The following is a 21,645-nucleotide window of genomic DNA, read 5'->3' as shown; positions in this document are numbered from 1 at the left end:
CTGGTTCCTATTTTCTAGTGCGCACACCATATGCTTTTGGTTTTCGCCGGCAGACATGCGGAATTAAAGAAGGAAGGACGCAGTTCACCCTCATCGTTATCGATGACTCGCCCCCAGCAGACGTGCGTGCTACCTATCAAGTACAGTGGGGCAAGGTGGCTGTCTGCGAGCGACGTCTTCCAGATGGTAGGTGCAATCCCCGTAGCTATATGCTGACCGGAACCGCAGCTTGACACCTCGGAGTCCGAAGGATAAGGTGTTATACCGTGAACGGGACCTGTTGACATGGTAGATCTGGTACCTGTATCAACTCCGGCATGAAATATCACTCTGATCACCTCCACCATTCTTCTCGGAGATCTGTCGCTCACCGTTTTGCAGTCAACCAGAGGGCTTGGGGTCACCTATGAGTCTGTTGGCATCAGGCTGAAGGAAGCGGGCAAGAATAGCGTTAAATAGAATCCTCAGAAATCTCCTCGAATGTGAGAAACCGAGTGATTATGCGTGACGGACGTCACCTACCTAGATGATATCAGACATCGACTGACCTAGGATGTGCGACGTGTTGCAGACGTCTATGAAGTAAACTACCAATACCCTAGGTGATACGATCATTTATGACGAAAGTCCCTATCTGAGTTTGTCGATCGCCTACTGGTATCTCTCCACTCCAAGGATACTAGTTTTTTTCCCGATGGTGCCACCAAATACCTCCCACAAAACGCGGAAACGGAAGGTGACGAAAGAAAGAACGTGAACGTTTGAAGGATGTTGTTCTAGATGAAAACAGCTCGGGTCGGGGTTACTATAGGGCCTCTTCGTTGGTGGGAACTGGTCGCGCACACGCAGTTCAACCCTGCGCCTACTGATGGCTCGCGGTTCGCATCATTTGTCTACACATGAAATGGCTTGACTGAGCGCAGGCGAAGATCAATATCTGGGCTTCATTGGTCCTAAGTATTCCAGCCGTCGTTACAGAAGTGTCATGTGTCGCCCACGGCGACCAGGACCAGTTCCATCGGGAGCCATTTTGCTGGGACATAGTGGTCAATAATTGTCTAAATACGAGAAACATTGATCAAGTATAGTACTACCATCTTAAGGTGAATGGACAGCCCCAGAGCTGGTAGATTTGTGGCCTTGATGCTCATTGAAGAAATGATATATATCGTCGGTTTCTGTGAGAATGGCGAGTGAGTGTACATGACCAAGGGGTGTACTTAGCGATGACGCCATCGGCTGGCTCTCTCAGGGTCGGTCGAGTTTTGGCGCGTGGTGTCTCACCGACTGAAATCTCCGAGTCTTGAGGTAGATTGCATGTCGCTTACTTTCAATACTGGATGACCACGTGGATTCCTCTACATATTTGTCGCTCATGGCTGCCTCCATTTGCGCACGTGACTAGACACAAGCGGGGTCGCGATCGATCCTTCCGAGCCTAGCGTGGTGCGGGGTAATCCGGGTCACCCCGCACCACAATTTACGTGAAACGCAGCGAGCAGCAGGAATCGAAGCTTAGGTTCTCCCAGGGGGTGACGTCTTTTACCCAGAGCTGCACGCGCTTTGCTGTAGCTAAGTCCGTTCTTCTACGTCGCCCAACTTTTGATCGGGTTCGTTCTTTCGCACGGTTCACATCGCCAGCCAACCCATCGTCAACCCAGTTACCCCGCAAACCACCGTCGTTGCTCCATCCATCACCGCCGCCGCCACCACCGCCTCGCGCTTCCTCCATCATCCCATCAGCCATGCCCGCGCCGAAGTCGAAGGCCTCCGCCGCAGGTGCAGCTGCCGCTGCCGCCGCCCTCCCGACGAAGAAGAAGCCCGTGAAGGTGGTCGATGAGGACGATGAGTTCGAGGACTTTCCAGCCGAAGGCATGTCTTACGCGATGCATCCCCACCACCTCTACCGTCGCGCGCACAAGGACTGATGTATGGGTGTTCTGGCGGACAGACTGGTCACCCGAGACCGACGAAAAGAATCAAGATACCGGAAAGAAGCCGTGGGAGGAGACTTGGGACGACGATGAGGCGCTCGATAGCTTTTCGACGCAGTTGAAGTAGTCTTGCCTTCCTTGCCAACTATGGCTTCGTTGCGTGTGGAGCTGACAATATGAAGGGCGGAACAAGAGAAGCTCAAGAAAGCGAGCAAATAAGATGCACTGAGTAGCCTGTTGATCATCGATGGAGTCGCCCTCACGAACTACATTACGTTTCTACTCCTCTGTTGGCAGCGATCGGCGTGCGGATATCCCGGAATCATTTCTTACAATCTACATATTTCATTTCTCTGTACTCGTTCTCGCATTACCGCGCCGCTCGCTTGAATGATAACCTATACGACGCTGCACTTTGATCTCTTCCTATCTCGTCCCGTGAAGTCATCGATATCTAGGTGTCTGACCGTCTGATCACAGCCGCAACAGGGACAGACCGTGGTTGGTCACTTGTCTCAGCTACAAATGCGTCGCATAAGGACGAGTGGCGATAATCATTGGCATCTAAGAGGAAGTGTGGTTATTGATGGAGGAGGGGCCTGTGATGTCGGTGTGGTTATTGCGGAGGCCTCTATGCTCAGTCGCGTGCATCACTAATTGCGTAGCACGTGGGAAAACGACGTGGCCACAAGAGCGAGGCATGTCGGGAATCCGGGCAAGGTACGGATGTGTTCATCTTCAGTTTGCGGTGTGCAGGGTATAGGGCGTAGCTGCGAGGACTGGACGATTAGCAACAACCGGCATGGGTATTGTTCTGGGAGTGAGAGATCGTGCACAAAGAGTCGTGGAAAGGCAGCTGGTTATTACTCGGAGCTATTTGAGGAGGGTCGTTGAGAATGGGGGGTTTCTCATGATTGGCGAGGCGCGCAAACAGTACATCGAAGCAGGAGAAACACGAAACGAGAATACAGAAGAGATAAACTAGGTAGGTGTAATGAAAAGACGGTTCCAAAGCTAACTGATCAATAATCAAGAACGGTTCAATCGCTGCCCATGCTGGTTCCAAAGATCAACATTTTGACGGTACGCCGGGCTTCTTGCAAGTCGGGCACTCAAACCCTGTCCCGGTGCGCACACCCTTGTAGAACAGGCAGTACATATGAACGTAGGAATGCCCACACCTACTCATTTTCGCTCCGGTACCCGGGTACACGGGGCGAATGCACAACAGGCATGGCCCAACGGCGGTCGGGAGTGGCATGGCTGTGAAGATTCCGAGAAGCGTAGTCGTGGAAAGCGATTGATGTGAAAATAGCTGTGGTGCGAGCTGTAATATGTGTGTGTTGGAACCAATCTTAGGTAATTGGTGGTAGTGTGTGTGCGTATGGGTGAATTTCAGGTAGGCGGTGGATGTTGAACTGTGGTGACATGAGCGGGAAAGGGACGGAGGAAGGACGGACTTTTAACCACAAAACACAGAGCTCGCAATTCAATGAACTGCCTTGCTGTCGGCCTGAACATAGGTGACATTCAAAATGTAAATGTAGCCACTCCACTCCTCGCTTGTCGGGTTCAGACGCTGCCTGCTTCGCCTATACGTCCGCCATCTCGTTTCCTTCTATCCCTATATGTGCTGGGCACCACCGAATTTCAATTGGGCATATGATACCTGTGGTGGCGCTTCTGGCTCGCATGGCATATGTTTGCCCAGGTCTTATCTCGGTTGTCTTCACTCGTTTGATTGCGGCGGTCGAGTCTGTGGAGATGGTCACTCTCGTCAATCGAAGGCCCCATTGTAGCTGTCTTGCTGCTGCCACCTCTAACGCCCTAAAGATGGCTTCGCATTGAGCGTCATACGCTTCCTAGTTGAACCCCATGTGGATGTGGTGTCCCTTCTACTGTCGATCAGTGTTCCAGACGACCCCATATCCACATGCCCCATTCTCAGGTCGTGATCTGTACGTCCACGGTATCAGATTCGGCCTTGCAGTTATCGTCGTCGCTACTGCTTGTTTTCTATTGCCGACCCTCTCCAGGGCCGATTCTTGCTGGAGTCCCGTGGTTTCGTGTTCCTCCGGATCTCAGAGCCGAGTGATGAGCCGTCTTCCAAGTGGGCTTTTTGGGCCGATAATCTCTCTAACCTGATAACCCTTAGAGAGGGATGCAAGTCTGACTGCTGCTCTACGGGCTGGATTGTTGAGCTGTGTCTCTACTAGTCGCAGTCCACGAAGTTCCATTACTCGGATCTCTTCAGCCGGGTGTTCGCGGCGGGTGGACCAAGGGGCAGTGTCACAGTGGCAAGGCGGGCAAACATCACATGGAGACGAGGAAACAGAAGAAATCAACTATATGTAATGAAAAGACGATCCCAAAGCTAACCAACAAAGACGGTCCCAAAGCTGACTGCCAAAAAAATCAAGAACGTTCCAACCACTCCTCATGGGCTCCTCATGCTCGCCCAAAGATCACCATTTTGTCGGTGTGCCGGGCTTGTGGCAAGTCGGGCATTCGTACCCACTCCCGACGTGCACGCCGTTGTACATCAGACACTCCATGTGAATGCCGGAATGCCCACACTTGCTCATTTTCGCTCCGGTACCTGGGTACACAGGGCGATTACACAGCGGGCACGGCCCGGCGCCAGTCAACATTGGCATGGCTGTGATGATTTCGAAAACTGTGGTTGAAAGTGATTGATGTAGCGGAAATGGTTGTTGTTGTGCGATGTGCGATGTGTGTGTTTGAGCGAATCTTAGGTAATTCGTGGTTTTATTTGTGGATGTGTGAATTTCAGGTAGGTTGTGGATGTTGAGCTGTTGTGGTTGTGGAACTGTGGTGATGAGCGGGAAAGAGAGGGAAGAAGGGTCGGCCTTTATTCATAAAATACGGGGCTCGCAATTCAATGAACGGCCTACGTCCAGGTCGACGGAAACTGAGCAGACGCGGAGAAAGTATTGTGACGCCGCTGACATTTGAAATGTAAATATGGGCAGCCAAAAACTCCGATGCGTTGTGCCGCGAAGAGCGGAACGCACTCTCCACTAAAGCGGTGAGCGTAAAAGAGACTTCAACCCCTCGCATACCGCTAGGAAAATGATGTCTCGTTTCTACCGCCGTACTGAGTAGGCTCCCGATATCCTGTGGCACAGTGGATATCTAGTTCTGCACAACAATGCTGCCCAATAACGAACTTTCATTACTCCGATCTCTACAGCCGGATGTTCGCCGCGGACAGACCAAGGGACAGTGTCACAGTGGCGAGGCGGGAAAACATCACATGGAAGCAGGAGGAACACCAAACGAGAAAACTGAAGAAATAAACTGGATGTAATGTAATGAAAAGACGGTCCCAAAACTAAATGACAAAAACGAACCCAAAGCTAACTGCCAAACAAATCAAGAACGGTCCGACCGCTCGCTACAGCTCCCCGTGCTCTCTCGAAGATCACCATTTTGTCGGTGTGCCGGGCTTGTGGCAAGTCGGGCATTCGTACCCACTCCCGACGTGCACGCTATTGTACATCAGACATTCCATATGAATGCCTGAATGCCCACACTTGCTCATTTTCGCTCCGGTACCTGGGTACACGGGGCGGTTACATAGCGGGCACGGCCCGGCACCGGTCGACATTGGCATAGCTGTGGTGAAGATTTCGAAAAGTGTAGTTGTGGAAAGCGTTTGTTGTAAAGGAAATAGTTGCGCGATGTGCGATGTTCGATGTTCGATGTTCGATGTTCGATGTTCAACGTGTAATGTGCGATGTGCGTGTATGAGAGAATTTCAGGTAGGTGGTTGGTGCTGAACTGTGGTAGATGTTTAACTATGGTGATGAGCGGGAATGAGACGGAGGAAGAACGGCCTTTTATCCTTAAAACACGGAGCTCGCAATTCAACGAACTGCCTGTGTTCAGGTCAAGAGAAATTATTGTGACGGCGCTGACATTTAAAACGTAAATTTAGCCAAACACTCCGATGCGATATGCCGCGAAGAGCCTAATGAACTACCTAGGTATCCTCCTCTACAAACCAATCGACGAATCCGCGGAGACCGCAACAGAGACTTCATCCGCTCGTATACAATCAGGAAGATGATGTATCTGAAGGTGAAACCCCCTGCAGGATGTCTCGGCCGCGAGGCTTTCCCAGAGATCCCGTTATGAAGTTCCCAATGAATCATTTCGTGTTGCCTTTCTTCTCGTCAATCCTACACGGTGTTGCCGTGGTTTCTGGGTAGCTCAGCTTTCATCAGATCCACCGAGCGACCATGATCTCGGAAACGTCCGACTGTTTCAAACTGCTCGCGCTGACGAAACTCGGGGATGGTGTCGGCTGACGAGTGATATCTCATAGTCGATGCGATTCATTAGATTACTGATGTGGCGCGGTGGCGTCGTGCCGCTGCCGTCAAAGTGGTTTCGTTTCGCGAAATCTTCACGTTCAATGCAACTCTATCGATATATCTAGGACTGCTGGCCCAATAGCGGGTTTTCCTGGAGGAAATGGACTGTCATGGCCCCAAAGGACCTAATCATTCCGATCAATATGACATTCAGTAGGACCTGGCATGGTGTCGTGCAGAGAACGGCGAGTGTCGGGAGATGTGAAGAGACTTGTTTGTACACCAGACTAAAGCTATCAAGCTTCTGAAACTTCATTCCAGCTGAAAGCTGCTGTATTAACGCTATAGCACTCCCTGATGCCAATCACAGAGCCTCCTTCGCTCTCTTCTCCGCCATCATCTTGCGATACTCCTCGATGATGTTCCTCCTCTGGCCGGCGAGCTCCTCTCTCTTCGCCAAACTTCCTGCACTCTTCGGTACGCCGTCCACATCCACCGCCGCAGCCGCCTTACCCCCCAGATACAGCAGCGCCCGAGGTTTCTTCAACGTAGGCGGCGCCGCAGCAACGTCTCCAAACTTGATCTGTTCCCTCTTCTTTTCCAGGTCCGCCCATGGATCCGGGCTGTCCCCGCGTCTTTTTCCCCTCTTCCGCTTGGCCGCCTCAAAGCCTTCCCTCGCCTGCCGCAGCATATCCTTTTCCTCGTCGTCATCGTCACTGTTGATCTCTTCACCCTCCTCCGGCTCAAGATTACTATCGTCCTCATCTTCCTTCACAACCTCTTTCGTCTTCTTCTTCTTCTTCTCCCTCGCACTCCCGTTGCCGCGCGGAAACACAACCGGTATCGCCTGGTCCACCCGCCGACCGAACTCCCGGAGGGACTCGCCCGGCTGAATTTTGAGATCCGAGCGCGTCGTCTTCTTCTCCTCTTCCGGCTTCCGTTTCCGTTTCTTGTCCCCTCCTTCATCCAGCCCACTCCTCTTCGAACCGCCAGACATCATGCGCGCGAATGCCTTGGGCGTGTCATCCTCATCCTCCCATCGTTTCGCGCCAGGTTTCGATTTGCGTTTACGTTCCTTGGTTGTCGAGAGGTTGGCTGTCTTGGCTAGTTTCGTCGGGGGGAGATCGAAGCTGCGTGTGCGGTTAGGTTAGCAAAGGTGGAGCGGGGTGGTTGAGAGAGGGTGGGGTTACTCCAGCTCTTGGTCCTTGTTGCGGGCTTTTTTGTTGACCATTGCAGCGATTGCACGATCGACGTGAGGCAGGCAGGCTATGCAGGGGGCAAGATGGTGTGGAGACTGGTGGTGGTGGAGTTGGATTTGTGATCGTTCGCGGTGGAGTCGGATTCGTGACCGTTCGCGGTGAATTCAGCTTCGCTGAGTTTTTTTGGAGCCGCATGCAAGGGCACGGATGTGCTAACCGCACCGGGATGGCGCGCATTATGTCATAAGGCGTCCGGAAGGAATCTCACGACGAGCCGCAGTGCGACGTCTTTCCTATCCTCCATAGATACCAGCAAGCTGAATGACACGACCGACTCTCCCACCGGACAGCGAGACCGTCGCGAAAGAAGGTGGTTATTTGAGTTGCGAGTTGCGCGATTCTCGTTCGTCATTGCGATCCAGGTACGCAGCGGTAATCAGTCACTGCTGTAGGTATGTCGCGCTGATCAATCCAACCTCGGTATTGCCGTACTGCCGAGCCGGAAGCACTGATATCGCAGGCAAACAGCATCGTCCGAGCTCGCCATCGTATCCGTGCACACGGTGCAACTCAACTCTCAACTCGGAACATCGCTGTTCCAGCACCTATCCCCCCGGCTCCGAACCCTGCCCACCGAACCCACCTACGACTCACCATGATCCCATGAAGGAGTCAGAACTAGCTCACTATGGCCTCGAATCGTCAGGATACCGCTGCGGATCTGTGATCGAAACCCATCTACGGCACATTCCTGCCGGATGTCTCCAAGCGAGACACGGGGCGCGTTAGTATGTATCAGTGCTTGATGAAGTTAACTCCGGGTTCACTGATCACCGACAGAATTCGCGTACCACGCTAGCTCTCCGTCGAGATCTTAGTGCGGAATTCCTGACTCCAGGAACCGGCGCGTCCAATAGGAAGCTTGGGGGAATCAAGAGGCGATTTCAACGTTCTTGAATTCTTCTTCGGACATGCGTAAAAACGCACTGACCAGTTACGCGGCTGTTCTTTGCACCCTTGCGATCGGCTCACCGAAGAACATCGCCGAACTGGGATCGACCACATAATGGGGCCATAGAATTCGGAATAGCCAGCCAAGGTTCACGTGTGGATCAGCGTTGCCGGATCGGAAAGCCGTCCATCCCATGAGGGGTGATTGTTGTGTGAATTTTCACGGTGGCGCTTGCCCTGTCAGTGGACTACCACAGTACCGTATGGACGGTTGGCCGACACGTTTTAGATGGCGGGAACGGCAGGCGGTCAGCGGTCATCGGCCGCTGCTTATTTTAACGTCGTGTGTATGTAACGGCTCCCCGTTGGTGGTGGTCGCGTAGCCGGAAATTTACTCAAGCTAACGGTGACGGGTAAGCCAGCCGATTCGCGCTATTTCTCCGCGCGCCAGAACGCGGAAGAAAAGTTCGTTCCTTGCGTTGGATTATCAAGCACACCAAACCCCAGTTTGCAGGGTTGCGATTCGCAATCCACGGTATTCCGAGCTCCATCGTCGGAGTTCATGGTGATGTCCGCCTGCGTTAGGACGGGATCGCGTCAGTATCTAGCCCATGCCAGGGAACTACGATAGGGCGAACGGGGAGAACTATAAAGGACCTGCCCCGCGATAGATGTTCAGGTCATTCTTCGACAGAAAGCCAAATAACCCCATACCATCATCTCATCTTCTCAAAAAACCTTTCACCTACACGCCATCATGTCCTCCCCTCTCGAGAACACCAAGCTCTTCACCCCGCTCACGCTGGGCAACATCACACTCAAGCACAGAGGTACAATCTGACCTTGCAGGCGTGAAAGAGAGCTCTATTGACCGACGTCCGTTTATAGTTGTCATGGCCCCTCTCACCCGTGATCGTTCGCCCGAGCATATCCCCGATGACTTTGTCGACGAGTACTACGCGCAGCGCGCCTCAGACGGAGGTCTGCTCATCTCCGAGGCTACGCATATCTCTGTTATGGTATTTACGATCCCCATCACCGGCGCGCTCAAGGTGGTACAGCGATAGCTAATACCTCGGCTCATGCAGGGTGGAAACTACCACGGAGTTCCCGGAATTTTCACACCGGAACAGAAGCGCGCATGGAAGAAGACTACCGACGCGGTTCACAAGAAAGGCGGATTCATCTACTGCCAGCTGTGGCACGTAAGTTTTCCCTTCCTTGCCGTCACAGCATCTGGTCTCTCACTAACCAAGGTTTGCTTTAGATTGGACGCGTTGCGCACCCGGCAAACATGGGTGGTCGCACTCCCCTTTCTTCCTCCGCCACTGAAATCGAGGGCAACGTTGTTTACTTCACCCCCAAGGGGCCCCTTCCTGGTGTTAAGGCTGCCGAGATGACCTTCGAGGACATCAAGATCACAATCGAGGACTACGTTCATGCCGCACAGACCGCCATCGACGCCGGTTTCGACGGAGTTGAGGTCCACAGCGCCAACGGCTACCTCCTCGACCAGTTCCTGTGTGACAACATCAACCAGCGCACCGACAAGTACGGAGGCTCCATCGAGAACCGCTCCCGTTTCCCTCTTGAGGTCACCGACGCCGTCATCGCCGCCATCGGTGCTGACCGCGTTGGAATCCGGTTCTCCCCCTTCGGCTTCTACCAGGAGACCAAGAGTTCGGACATCCACGGCCAGTACGGCCACGTCATGGCCGAGTGCGACAAGCGCGGTCTCGCCTACGTGCACCTGGTCGAGCCCCGCAGCGACCTCATGAACAGCGACAGTGTCAAGCAGCAGCAGCTCAGGGAGCTCGCGAAGGCGCAGGGCAAGACCGAGGAGGAGATGCTTACCATCAAGCCCTTCCGGGAGATCCTGAAGAACACCCCTCTCATCACCTGTGGTAGCTTCAACGCCGAGAACTCTCTCCAGCCTCTCGAGTCGAACACTGCAGACGCCATCGCTTACGGTCGCTACTTCATCTCCAACCCCGACCTGCCCCACCGTTTGGCGAAGGGCCTCGAGTTCACCCCATACGACCGTAACACCTTCTACACCACCGGTCGCGAGGGTTACACTGATTACCCCACTTACGCTGAGGCGAAGTTGTAGGGGATTTGCATTTTTGGGAAGGGCTAAGCGTGGTTTATGTTGATGGCATTGTTTGATTGGTTGTAAGAATTAAGAGGCATGTAAATTTAGACGATACCAGGCGCAAGTCGAATGAAGTCGTGATCACTATCTTTGCGAACACCTGTTGTGATTCATGTTCTCCATACGTACCCTTTGATATCATTTCGAGTGTCACAGAGGAGACTATCCACATCTCACCATATCCTCACCCTTCCGGACTCTTTACCTCCCCCCACCGCTGTCCCACGCGTGCATCAGCACCATATGCATACAGCCGCGAGGAGCACTGGCCATGGCCATCGCTCGGGCATATCCAGCCGTCGTGTAAGCTGAGGGAAACACGAAAGTCCTCCATAAGTTGCATTGCCTCCGACACAGGCCATCACTCGAAGCAAGGAAAGATATTTTGAAAGTCTGGGTCGTTACAATACTTTCTCCGCGTCTTCTTACGTTCTGTCAGCCTGAACATAGGCAGTTCATTGAACTGCGAGCTCTGTTTTTTATGGAAAAAGGCCCGTTCTTCCTCCGTCCCTTTCCCGCCCATCGTCACAGTTTAACATCCACCGCCTACCTGAAATTCGCTCATACACACACATCGCACATCGCACCTCGCACAATAACTATTTCCTCTACAACAACCGCTTTCCACCACTACACTTTTCGGAACCCCCACAGCCATGTCGTCAGTCTGGACCTACGCCGTGCCGTGCCCGTTGTGCAATCGCGCCGCGTACCCAGGTACCGGAACGAAAATGAGCAAGTGTGGGCATATGGGCTTTCACATGGAATGTCTAAAAAACAAGGGTGTACGCGTCGTGTGTGGCTATCAATGCCCGACTTGCCGCAGGCCCGTTACAGCGGCAAAATGGTGATTTTTGGGGGAGCATGGGGAGCGATTGAGACGTGCTTGATATCTTTGTCAGTTAGCTTTGGGATCGTCTTTTGATTAGATTACATCCAGTTTGTTTCTTCTGTTTCCTCGTTTCGTGTTCCTCCTGCTTCCATGTGCTGTATGCCCGCCTCGCCACTGGGACATTGTGCCTTGGCCCATCCGCCGCGAGCACTCGGCTGAAGAGATCGGATCAATGGAAGTTCGTGATTGGGGATCCTTGGTGTGCAGAATTAGATACCGACTCTGCAACAGGATATCGGGAGTCTTCTCGGCACGGCCGTAGAAACGAAAAAGTAGTCGGAAATCAAGATTCCGAGTAGAATTCAACACACAAGACCGGATTCCCCTCACAACGGTGGTTTTACGGTAGTTTTATCTGTCCAGTGCCCCCGTTTTCCGTTCGGGGCCCGAGAAATACGGTCCCGTCCGGTGCGTAACCCAGGACGGACTGGACGGACAATTCCCATGCCTGATGTCAGAATATCAGGAGCCTTCTCGGTACCGCCATAGAAACGAAACATCACCTTCCTGGCTGTATGCGAGGGGATGAAGTCTCTGTTATCCTGACTATGGCGTCGTCGATGGGTTGTAGCCATGGAACGTGCGTTCGACTCTTGGCGGCACAGCGCATTGGAGTCTCGGGCTACATTGATATTTTGAAAGTCGGCGTGGTTACAGTACTTTCTCCGTGTCTTCTTACTTTCTCCGTGTCTTCTTACTTTCTGTCGGCCTGAACAGAGGCAGCTCATTAAATTGCGAGCGCCGTCTGTCATAGATAAAGGCTCGTCTTTCCTCCGTTCCTTTCCCGCTCATCACCACAGTCAAGCATCCACAACAGCTCAACATCCACCACCTACCTGAAATTCACACATACACACACGAAACGACGAATTAACTGACATTCGCTCATACACACACATCCCACATCGGACATCGAACATCGCACATCGCACATCGCACAATAATCGTTCCTCTATAACAACCGCTTTAACAACTACACTTTTCGAAATCATCACAGCCATGACCTCAGTCTGGACCTGCGCCGGGCCGTGCCCATTGTGTAAGCGCGCCGTGTACCCGGATACCGGAGCGAAAATGAGCAGGTCTGAGCATCAAGGCATTCACATGGAATGTCTGCTCTCCAAAGACGTGCTCGTCGGGAGTAAGTTTGAATGTCCGACTTGCAAAAAGGTCGGCACTCCGGCGAAATGGTGATCTTTGGGCTATCTTGGGGCGAGCATGGGGGGAGGTCGGACAGTTCTTGATTTGTTTGGCAGTTAGCCTTGGGACCTTGTTTTCATTTCATTAGATGTAGTTTATTTCTTCTGTTTCCTCGTTTCCTGTTCCTCCTGCTTCCATGTGCTGTAGCCTGCTTGCCCGCCTATCCACTGTGACACTGTCCCTTGGTCCATCCGCTGCGAACACCCGGCTGAAGATATTGAGTAATGAAATCAGCTCGCTATCTTACGCCGCTTGGCTTCCTGTACGATCCGAAGTGAGTGAGTAGTTACCCCGTACAATCCTACGGTACCCTGGGCCATAGTGGTCCATTCATACGTAGGTTTTCCCCCCCGGGACGAACATACGATATCACTCGCATATTCGCAGTTAGGCTCGCGATGGTGAGTTGTTGAACGTGTGGGAGTACCTACATGCGCCGAGGAGACAGCTGGATGATACTCGATTGTAGGGTCCGGGAGCCTCTGAGTGGGACTACGAGGTCTGGTCTGATAGTATTTTCATTGTTCGGTTCTGCGGAGCTCACCAAGAGACTCGTTTCTACATCCTTAGTGCTTGGGCGTACACTTATCGGTATAGATTCCAGACTAACTGATGACTTCCTCGGATTGTGAGGAGTCTGCAAGGTAAAAGCCAGGCTGAAGGCACGAAGCATCTCCCCGGCAATCGCAGATTTTTCACTCGGTGTGGCATCAAAATGTGGCGTCAATATGTGGCAGGTGTGGCGGTGCGCACACACCTAATCTCATTGCTTATCCTTATCCAAGATTTACGTCCAAGTTACCCAAACTCACTGTAAGCACAACAACGCGCCCTCGCCAAACTTCCTCACCACCTCTCCGTCTCCGTCCGTGCCACCACCGAGTAGCAACAATCCTCTAATGAAAACCTTAACCTCCTCCAATTCCCTCCCAGTAACCTTAACCAGCACAAACCCCCTCACGCGGGCCGCCGTCCATACAACGCCGCCCTTGCGCTCGTCGTCTTTCTTGAAGTCGCCTCGATTATCGAAGTTCCTCCCGCCGATCCGGGGCTCATCCCTGAACTTCTCTAGAACCGCTTCCTCGAGCTTTACGAAGAGAGGTCCGTGAATCATGACCGTCGCAAAGACGGTTTGCGACTCCATGCGCTCGAGGAGCCTGCCGGCTTCGCCGTCGCCGGTGAGGACCATCGAGTCGCGCAGGAGCAGACGCGGCGCAAGCCCCTCCCCCTTCGGTGGAGAAAAGAACTCGTTCCGGGAGATAAACGAGGATAGGTTCCAGTGCTCGCCGCGCGCGGATCGGCCTTCGGTTACCCAGTCGAGGACGATGAGCGAGGCGGTGTCGTCGGCCGGAAGGTGGAAGAGTTGGTGTTGCTTGTAGTTTGAGGCGGCGAAGGGTTGGATCGGGTCGGGTAGGAGGAGGAGCGAGGAACGGGGCTCGAGCGTGCAGGTAAGCGTTTGGGTTGTGCGATCGGAGGGGTCTTTCTGCTTGAAAACTTTGGTGTGGCCTGCCTGGATGGTTAGCAACTATCCCGCAGGCATGCTGGAGAGGAGAGGAGGAGGCTCAGACACCTTGAGTCAATAAACACAGCTTCGCGGCTTCTTCAACGGTAATCCTAAGGTCGATCTTGTCGTTCGAGACGAGGCCTCCACCGTAGCTAAGGATGAAGACGGTAAGGCATTTTGAGGACGGCACTGAGGACGAGATAAGTTTGAGAGGGTACTGAAACGAGAGCGACGGCAAGACCAGGCGCGCAGGAAGTAAAAGACGTGCACATATCACGCCGTGGCCGGGTGCGCTGCTCATTTGCCAGGGAGCGCGGGGGTGGAGCTAAATGTGCGAAGCTTATTGGTGCGGGGTAGGTATTCCGCGCAGATCACTGAGCCGATATTGTGGTACCGAGTGTTGTTCAATCAACCTCTGTAGGGACGAGATGGAAAGTGCATATCATATCGAGAGACATTGAGTGTCGCGGAATCCAACGGCGATCGATATCTTCAGCTCCGAGATAAGTACTGGCCGGTTGGGTTACGTACGCGCATAGTTATGTATACGTTCCGAAGACGTCATGATTTACCCTGTCGATGTCGGTTGCACACGGGAGCAGCCCCTGCAACCCCGCACACGCTTGGGATCCTAGCCCCGCTCCCGCGACTATCTCCGACTCATCACTTCACGATCCCTCGACCTCCATCCCCTTCGCCCCGCCATTACTTATGCCTTTCCACCAGGATGCCGTGGCTCTCCGCATTGTCAAGATACCCGTGGTCACCTCACAGGCTAAACTAGTGAGCCTCTCCGTTCGATGACATACCTTCACGACTTCTGGTTCACCCCAATCGTACTCTCCCAGCGTCATACTAATACCCGGGTTTCATCGGCACATGTGCACAGTCCAGACCAGGAGAGCTACCCACCAACCCAACGAATACCTTGATCTCCAGCGACTCGTCGTGTTGCCCTCTCCCCAGGATCGTGAAAACCGTCATCCCGCCGATTCCATTCCGACTGCCGGCCCCAGCACCGTCAAATCCCGCAAGCCCTGGCGGCGGATGACCATCCGTGGGCCACACCATCGATATCGTGTCCGAGATTCGCACCTTCTTCGATCCACTGCCCACCACCCTACACGACATGAATCCCGTCGTGATAATTCTACTGGCGGCTGTGCGGCGGGCAGGGGATGGGAATCAGATGCAGTAGAGGCCGCAAGTGTTTCGGGCTGGGCAAGAGGCCGTGCGCGCAGATGCCGGATGGCGTCGTCTCGTGAACTCGGCTGTAGCATCGAGTGGTAAACGATCGCCGGTTGGCCGTTGCTCAAAACATCTCCAGATCGACCGGTTCTGCAGTAGAGCCCTAGTAACCGTCAGCGCACCGAAACCCGCCGCGTTAGAGCAAAATGCTGTGGACTGTGGAATCCCATCTCCCCGAGAGCAGCAGGAAAGGACATGTAGCACTGAACATACCATGCCGTTGCAATCACGAGTAATCGCGACCATTGAACACCTTCTCTCGAGTGAAACCGCTGGATCCTGCGTACAATGAACTCTCATGACCAGCGGTAAAGTTTCCGTACTGGACGGCGTGGTCGCTGTTATTCTGCGAGTCGGTCGAGTCGTCGAACGGGATGATATCGGTGGACAGCTGTGGAAGGAAGAAGTGCGGAACTGTTCATATCTGTGGTGGCGGTCGTGTTGGTGGTTGTGGTGTAGGGTGTTGGAAATGGGGGATGTAGCACGGAGGGCGGGGAGGGCGGGGAAGGGATGGAGGGGTCAGGTGACGAAGTACGTCTGAAGGTATGTCCTTGTGCAATTGGGTCGACTGAACCGAGGCCATTGCGCGTTGGAGGGAAAGTCTCAGATCATATATGAAGCCAAAACACCAGTTCCGTGCACATCGTCATCGTCCTCGACGCGCACGCGACCGCAACAGGCACCAACCGATCGCGTGCAAGAAAACGTAACGACATCGGTTGGGACAGGGCAATAGTCCCCGTAAATACTGGACAGGGAAGAATTTATTGTCTTTCTCTCCGATAATTTCTGTCGGTCCTCCTAGTTTTTCCGCCACGACCGACCCCAGCGCTCCCGGCACCTCGCTTGAGCCGCATCCGCAATGCTCATCGCCCGCCACTCACAGATCCTACACGTCCCAACCACGCGCCTCGTCCGACAATAAGTTTATCTTCCAACGAATCACCCGCCGACCCATCCACGCGACCCATCCCACCGCGTCCTGACCCGATCACTGACCCGACCCCATCGCCATACTCAGGGTCTCCTCTCTGCAACACGTAACCCGCTCACACCTTTCCACGATCCATCACGATGTCGCGAGCTTCGAGAACGAAGTCCACTCCCCCCACAGCCGCCGTCGCAGAGGCAGAGACCATGGAGGTCGACGACGACGATGACACTAGTTCACTCTCGTCCCTCAGCGACACTGAGGATCCTCTGCCCCAGCCCCGTCGCGACGCGTCGAACACCCCGGCGCCGTCCGCGAGCGACAATGCGAATCGGCGCCGTTCCGGTCGTGTGTCTAAGCCGGTCAAGACCATGTATGAAGACGCGCTGAAGGAAACCGCGACGCGTAAAAAGAGGAAGAGGGTTGTTAGGGAGGAGAGCAGCGACGAGGAAGAGGAGGAAGAGGAAGAGGAGGCGGAGGAGGATGAACAGGAGAAAGCGGATGAGGGGGAGGAGGCTACAGGGGAGAAGGAGAAGAACGGTGAGAAGGCTGCTGAAGAAGAGGATGAACGAGAAGACGCAGATGAGGAGGAAGAGGAGGAAGAGGAGGATGAGGAAGCGCTTTCATCTTTCGATGAAGACGAGAGTACTGAGGGCGAGCCGGATGAGGAGGAGCTCAAGGAGATGCGAAAGAAACAGAAGAAGGCGGCCGCCGCAGAGGGGAAGGCGGAAAAGAGTCAGCGCGGGAACCGAGCAGGTACTCGCGGTGGCAAGCGCGGGGGAGGCGTCTCAAAACCGGCTACGAAGAGGGTCAGGACGCTCGGTGGACCAGTGCCCGCGAGGGTTGCGCGCCCACGGACTGTCGATTCGAGCGCGACGGAAGATGGCCATACCCCTGCGGAGCCGCGCAGGAAAGCACCTCCGAAGGAGAAGAAGAAGGTGCCAAATGGGAAAGCTGTCTTGAAGGCGGCTGTCATCGATGGGGATATGTTCTGTGAGTGCGATGTCTGCCTCTGACCCGTCAGCTTGATCATCCGTGACGCGTCTGGCGTGAGGGTCTCTGATCGACTGCTAACGGTTTCTCTTGTAGCCAAGGTGTTCACCGAGAATAGCGACCTCGACGACATCGCCAACGAATGGTTCTCGAAGTACCAAGCAGACAGGTCCGCAGGGATGACGGAGATGGTTAATTTCATTTTCAAGGTACGATCCGCGAACGAGATCCAAAAGTATGCCGGACTAACGGCGAAACCAGTGCTGTGGATGTGATCTCGCAGTCGATAGTTACGACACGGAAGACAATGAAGCAGCTGCTGAGGCGTTGGTGCAGGTCGAGCGGGATTTCATCGAACTAGACATCGCCGACTATCCTCTCGTATCGAAGAAGGCCCAGTTCCGCAAGTTTCGACCGCGTCTTTCCGACTTCCTCGAATCGCTCGTTGCTGCGATCGTGTCGGGAGACTTGCTGGTCAAGGATCCAATGCTGATGGCAGCACTCCCGCATTGTATCGCTACTCTCTGCCACCGCCACGTACGAGCCTTCCGGAGCACTTCGACAATCATCGCATTAGAAATGATCACCCACCTTGCCCAGCAAGCGACCGATCTCCGCCGGACGAATGGAACTACGAACCGGCAGCTTGAGGCCGAGCGAACGAACGAGGCGCCGAACCAAGCCCGAATCGATTCTCTCGCGGAACGACTGGAGAAAGGTGAGGAGAAGAGTGAAGCCGTGGAGAAGTTATTGCTGGATATCTTCGAGTCCTTCTTTCCCCTGCGGTCACGCGACTGCGATCCCAAGATTCGCATCGAGTGTGCGCGCGAGCTCACCAAGTGGACTGTAATCCTTCCGGAAGTCTTCTTCGATGGTTCATACATCCGGTACCTCAGCTGGACGATGTGCGACCCGACCGCTTCCACGCGGGCCGAAATCACGAAGGCGTTGCTCAAGATTTTCCAGAAGAACAATGTCAGCACCAGGTGTTTCCGCGTGTTTATGGATAAGCACAAGGAAATGTTGATCGAGATGGCTACTCGCGATGTGGATACCAGTGTCCGCGCTACCTCCGTCGAGCTTCTGTGTGTCGCCCGCGAGGTCGGATACCTCGAGCCGGAAGACATCGCCACCGTTGGACGTTTACTGTTCGACTCGGAGCAGAAGGTGCGCAAGGCTGTTGTGCCGTTTTTCGTCGCCCACTTGAACGAGATGTATAACCTCAAGATCGAAGAACTCGGTGGTCTGGAGGTTGTGCAGGAGGTGATAGGCGGGGAGGAACACGACGAGGAACATGACGGACCCACTCTTTCCTGGATCAAGCTGAAGTGTTTGGCCGAAGCGCTGATGATGTACGACAACGACAAAACCAACGGCGGAGACGACATACCCCGAAATCTCATCTCTGCGGGAAACAAGAACCTCGCCATCAAGGTCAACGAGATCGTCAGCCGGTTTTCCCTTGCCGGAGCAGCACTGTGGGACGCCATCGACGAGGTCCGCGATTGGGAGGGTCTGACGCGCTACATTCTCTACGATCACTCTGCCAACTCCGCTGTCAATGGAGATGACAGTGTTTCCGCTGCCGATATCGACTCGAGGATCAAGAGGGTTGTTGCGCTGGATACGAACGAGGATGTGTTGATGCTGCAGATCCTGCAGTCCAGTGTTATCGGTACCCTCCACAAGGGTCCGGACCAGGCGCGGAGGTCTACCAAAGTTGTACGTTTACCGTCCCTAACAGTTTATTTGAACTCAGCTAATTTTCATTGCACAGCGCACGGCAAAGGAGATCGAGAAATACAACGACAGCGTCTACCGTAGCCTTATGCAGTTCCTTCCGATCATGTTGAAGAAGTTCGGACCCGTGGCAGATGCGGCGTCTACCGTCTTGCGTATCGCCCAGCTGTTGAAGATGGATGTCTTCCAAGAGCTCCGTCAGGACGCCGCCTACTCGTCTCTTCTCGACGAGATCTTCCGTCAGATTCGCACACACGCGGACGAGACCGTTCTCAAGGAGGCCTGCTTGACCTTGAAGGTCGCCAAACAATTCGAGGATCTCAAGGAGGTTACCGATGCAAAGGTCGGACAGCTGCAGGATGACATTGTCAGTGTTCTCGGCACTACCATCGGTGGCAAGGATCCGGCGACAGCGGTGTTCTCGGAGATTGCGCTCGAGACGTTGATTGGTACCGTGCGACGACTCGAGCACCTCCTCAGTGTCTGGAACTGCACCGAGGTCTTGGAGACACTACTCACCGCGACCTCCGCAGGTGGGAAACACACCGTTCCCGTCGACATCCTCCTCTCGATTCTCGCCCGGCCCTACAGCTCCGAAGAACTTGAGATGGAGCTCACCTGTCACACTCTGGCAGCGCTTAGCTACTATTTCATGTGGAAGATCACCGAAAAAGACAGAGATGAATCCGCCATCGACGAACTCATCAAGCGCGGCAAGCAGATGATGTCTCGCACCAAGACGCTTCTCTTTGAGCAGAAGTCCGCCGACAGCATGAACGTCGCGTTCATGTCTGCGATCCTCAACCTGGCCACCTCCTTCCGCATGTCCGAGATCGACCGGTTATCCTCCTGTTTCGGCCCGCTCGACGAACCCACCCAAGCCACGATCCTCAAAGTCTTCACCGCGCTAGAAACCGATTTCGCCAAGCGCAGCGGCCTAGAACTGGAGCCTGACGACGACGCACCGCCGGTCGACGACGACGAAAACGTCGAGATCGCGGAGAAGAGTGTACAGCTCATGCTCGAGCAGCGTCTGTGCGAGGCCGCGAATAAGATGGTCATTTCGGCGGCGGCAAAGGTCCTGGATGTGAGGAAGGTCAAGATTCGGTTGACCAAGAATAAGGCTCTGCTGGGAATGAGCTACAAGGGCATCATCGACTTCCTGGAAAGCTTTTCGACCGGTGTCGCCGGCGCGCAGCGGAAACAGGCGAAGCGCCCGACGAGGAAGAGGACTGCTGAGGAGGCGGCGGCGGAGGAGGAGCAGCAGCTGCGGAAGCAGGCTGCGGAAGAAGAAGAGCACGTAGAGGAGGTGGCGGCCGAGGAGGAGGACGAGGAGGTGGCCGAGGAAGAGGAGGAAGAAGAGGAAGAAGAGGAAGAGCACGTTGAAGAAGAAGAGGAAGAGAAACATGAGCCTGAAAATAATGAGGATGATGACGAGGTGATGGAGGATGCGGAGTAGGATAGGATAGGATAGGATCGGATAGGTCATTTTCGTCGATGTCTTGATAAGTCGTGACTGTTTTTTTTTCTTTCTGTATGGACGTTTGGAAGTTTTGCCGGTTGGGGGGGGGGATTGCTATGGTGCGAATGCTGGTCGCGTCGCGTTGGTAAACTTGCTTTTCTGCACATGTGTTGTCGGGCGGTAATACCTATGATTCTTTTGGGCTTATGGGGTACGAGTACTCGTGGACTACGGCGGAGAGTGACCATGGTGTTGAGCGACGGTAAACAACACACGTCCGTCGCGGAGTCACCGTCGTCCACTATCTACGGCCAGCAGCGAGCAGCCACGCTCAGCAAGCTCAGCCACGCCCAGTCGCTCACTGCCAGTTTCAGCCACACTCAGAGACACTCAGCCACCAAAGCCACCCGGACCCACTATCAGCCACTATCAGCCACATGCATTAGCTCTCACTCGCCCTTCGTCGAGTCGACCAGAAACAAAAGTACGTCGATACCTTCTCGACAGCACATGACGTGACACCGTACGGCATGTTTGTTTAGTGGAGGAACTGCGATTTCTGGGATAATCAGTTGCCGAACCGGGAGAGAGGAAGGAAGTCGCCGAAAAACACACTCGGCCCTATCCATGCAGATAAATAGCGGCAAGCTACTAATTCATCCTCGCCCGACGGCAGGTATCTCGTCTACACACTGCAGAGCACTTAAGAGATACAGAGTGGTCATCACGCGGTCGAAGGTGACGCCAACGAGTTCCACGATGGGTGTCATAATCTCACGAACTTCCGTGTACCGCGCCACCTCCGCGGACCGGGTCATGAACGATCACTCGCCATGTCGAGACACTTCCGTTATCCATTCTCACACGAAGGTGCCGAGCGGCGGCGTGGGGCCTCTATCCGAGGTATCCCTGAGCCTTTCTGTATATAAACCTTTCTTTCCGCCGTGTCTGACAACCAATACACTATCTCGCGATACCACTTTTCTTGACAATGGGTGCGAATCACATAGACGAGTGATCTGCAGTGATTGCATGGTCTTCGCGTCCGAATCTTGCGAGCGCACAATGCGGGGTATTCGTGATAATACTTACGATT

At 54.0% G+C, this 21,645-nt stretch overlaps 6 protein-coding genes across 6 annotated transcripts; 4 read left to right on the top strand and 2 right to left on the bottom strand.

Moving 5' to 3' along the window:
- Positions 1–1,745: 1,745 nt before the first annotated feature.
- BZA05DRAFT_449360 (26 proteasome-like protein complex subunit Sem1) lies at positions 1,746–2,153 on the top strand (the record flags this gene model as incomplete). Its single annotated transcript, XM_051487349.1, has 3 exons — positions 1,746–1,908; positions 1,952–2,057; positions 2,117–2,153. The coding sequence occupies 3 exons, from the start codon at positions 1,746–1,748 to the stop codon at positions 2,151–2,153; spliced, it is 306 nt and encodes a 101-aa protein (XP_051334901.1).
- A 4,425-nt stretch (positions 2,154–6,578) lies between these two features.
- On the bottom strand, positions 6,579–7,740 carry BZA05DRAFT_432119 (uncharacterized protein). Its single transcript, XM_051486214.1, has 2 exons — positions 7,465–7,740; positions 6,579–7,404 (listed from the first exon to the last, which is right to left on the bottom strand). The coding sequence occupies exons 1-2, from the start codon at positions 7,503–7,505 to the stop codon at positions 6,639–6,641; spliced, it is 807 nt and encodes a 268-aa protein (XP_051334900.1). The 5' UTR covers positions 7,506–7,740; the 3' UTR covers positions 6,579–6,638.
- A 1,441-nt stretch (positions 7,741–9,181) lies between these two features.
- BZA05DRAFT_449358 (uncharacterized protein) lies at positions 9,182–10,537 on the top strand (the record flags this gene model as incomplete). Its single annotated transcript, XM_051487348.1, has 4 exons — positions 9,182–9,254; positions 9,313–9,443; positions 9,513–9,629; positions 9,692–10,537. 4 exons carry the CDS (start codon positions 9,182–9,184, stop codon positions 10,535–10,537), a joined length of 1,167 nt encoding a protein of 388 aa, XP_051334899.1.
- A 2,853-nt stretch (positions 10,538–13,390) lies between these two features.
- BZA05DRAFT_209324 (UreD urease accessory protein-domain-containing protein) lies at positions 13,391–14,765 on the bottom strand. Its single transcript, XM_051479595.1, has 2 exons — positions 14,242–14,765; positions 13,391–14,177 (listed from the first exon to the last, which is right to left on the bottom strand). Exons 1-2 carry the CDS (start codon positions 14,474–14,476, stop codon positions 13,480–13,482), a joined length of 933 nt encoding a protein of 310 aa, XP_051334898.1. The 5' UTR covers positions 14,477–14,765; the 3' UTR covers positions 13,391–13,479.
- On the top strand, positions 14,597–15,593 carry BZA05DRAFT_209328 (uncharacterized protein). The gene is made up of 2 exons (XM_051479596.1): positions 14,597–14,958; positions 15,024–15,593. Exons 1-2 carry the CDS (start codon positions 14,717–14,719, stop codon positions 15,463–15,465), a joined length of 684 nt encoding a protein of 227 aa, XP_051334897.1. The 5' UTR covers positions 14,597–14,716; the 3' UTR covers positions 15,466–15,593.
- A 1,829-nt stretch (positions 15,594–17,422) lies between these two features.
- BZA05DRAFT_209264 (STAG domain-containing protein) lies at positions 17,423–20,630 on the top strand. The gene is made up of 4 exons (XM_051479594.1): positions 17,423–17,556; positions 17,609–19,069; positions 19,125–20,321; positions 20,442–20,630. Exons 1-4 carry the CDS (start codon positions 17,527–17,529, stop codon positions 20,544–20,546), a joined length of 2,793 nt encoding a protein of 930 aa, XP_051334896.1. The 5' UTR covers positions 17,423–17,526; the 3' UTR covers positions 20,547–20,630.
- The last annotated feature ends 1,015 nt before the right edge of the window (positions 20,631–21,645 follow it).

This window comes from Tricharina praecox, assembly GCF_024521635.1.
Source record: "Tricharina praecox strain CBS 144465 chromosome Unknown BZA05scaffold_44, whole genome shotgun sequence".
NCBI classification, from domain to species: Eukaryota; Fungi; Ascomycota; class Pezizomycetes; order Pezizales; family Pyronemataceae; genus Tricharina; species Tricharina praecox.
The sequence above is the reverse complement of the archived record's forward strand: the minus strand, read 5'-3'. Positions and strand labels throughout refer to the sequence as shown.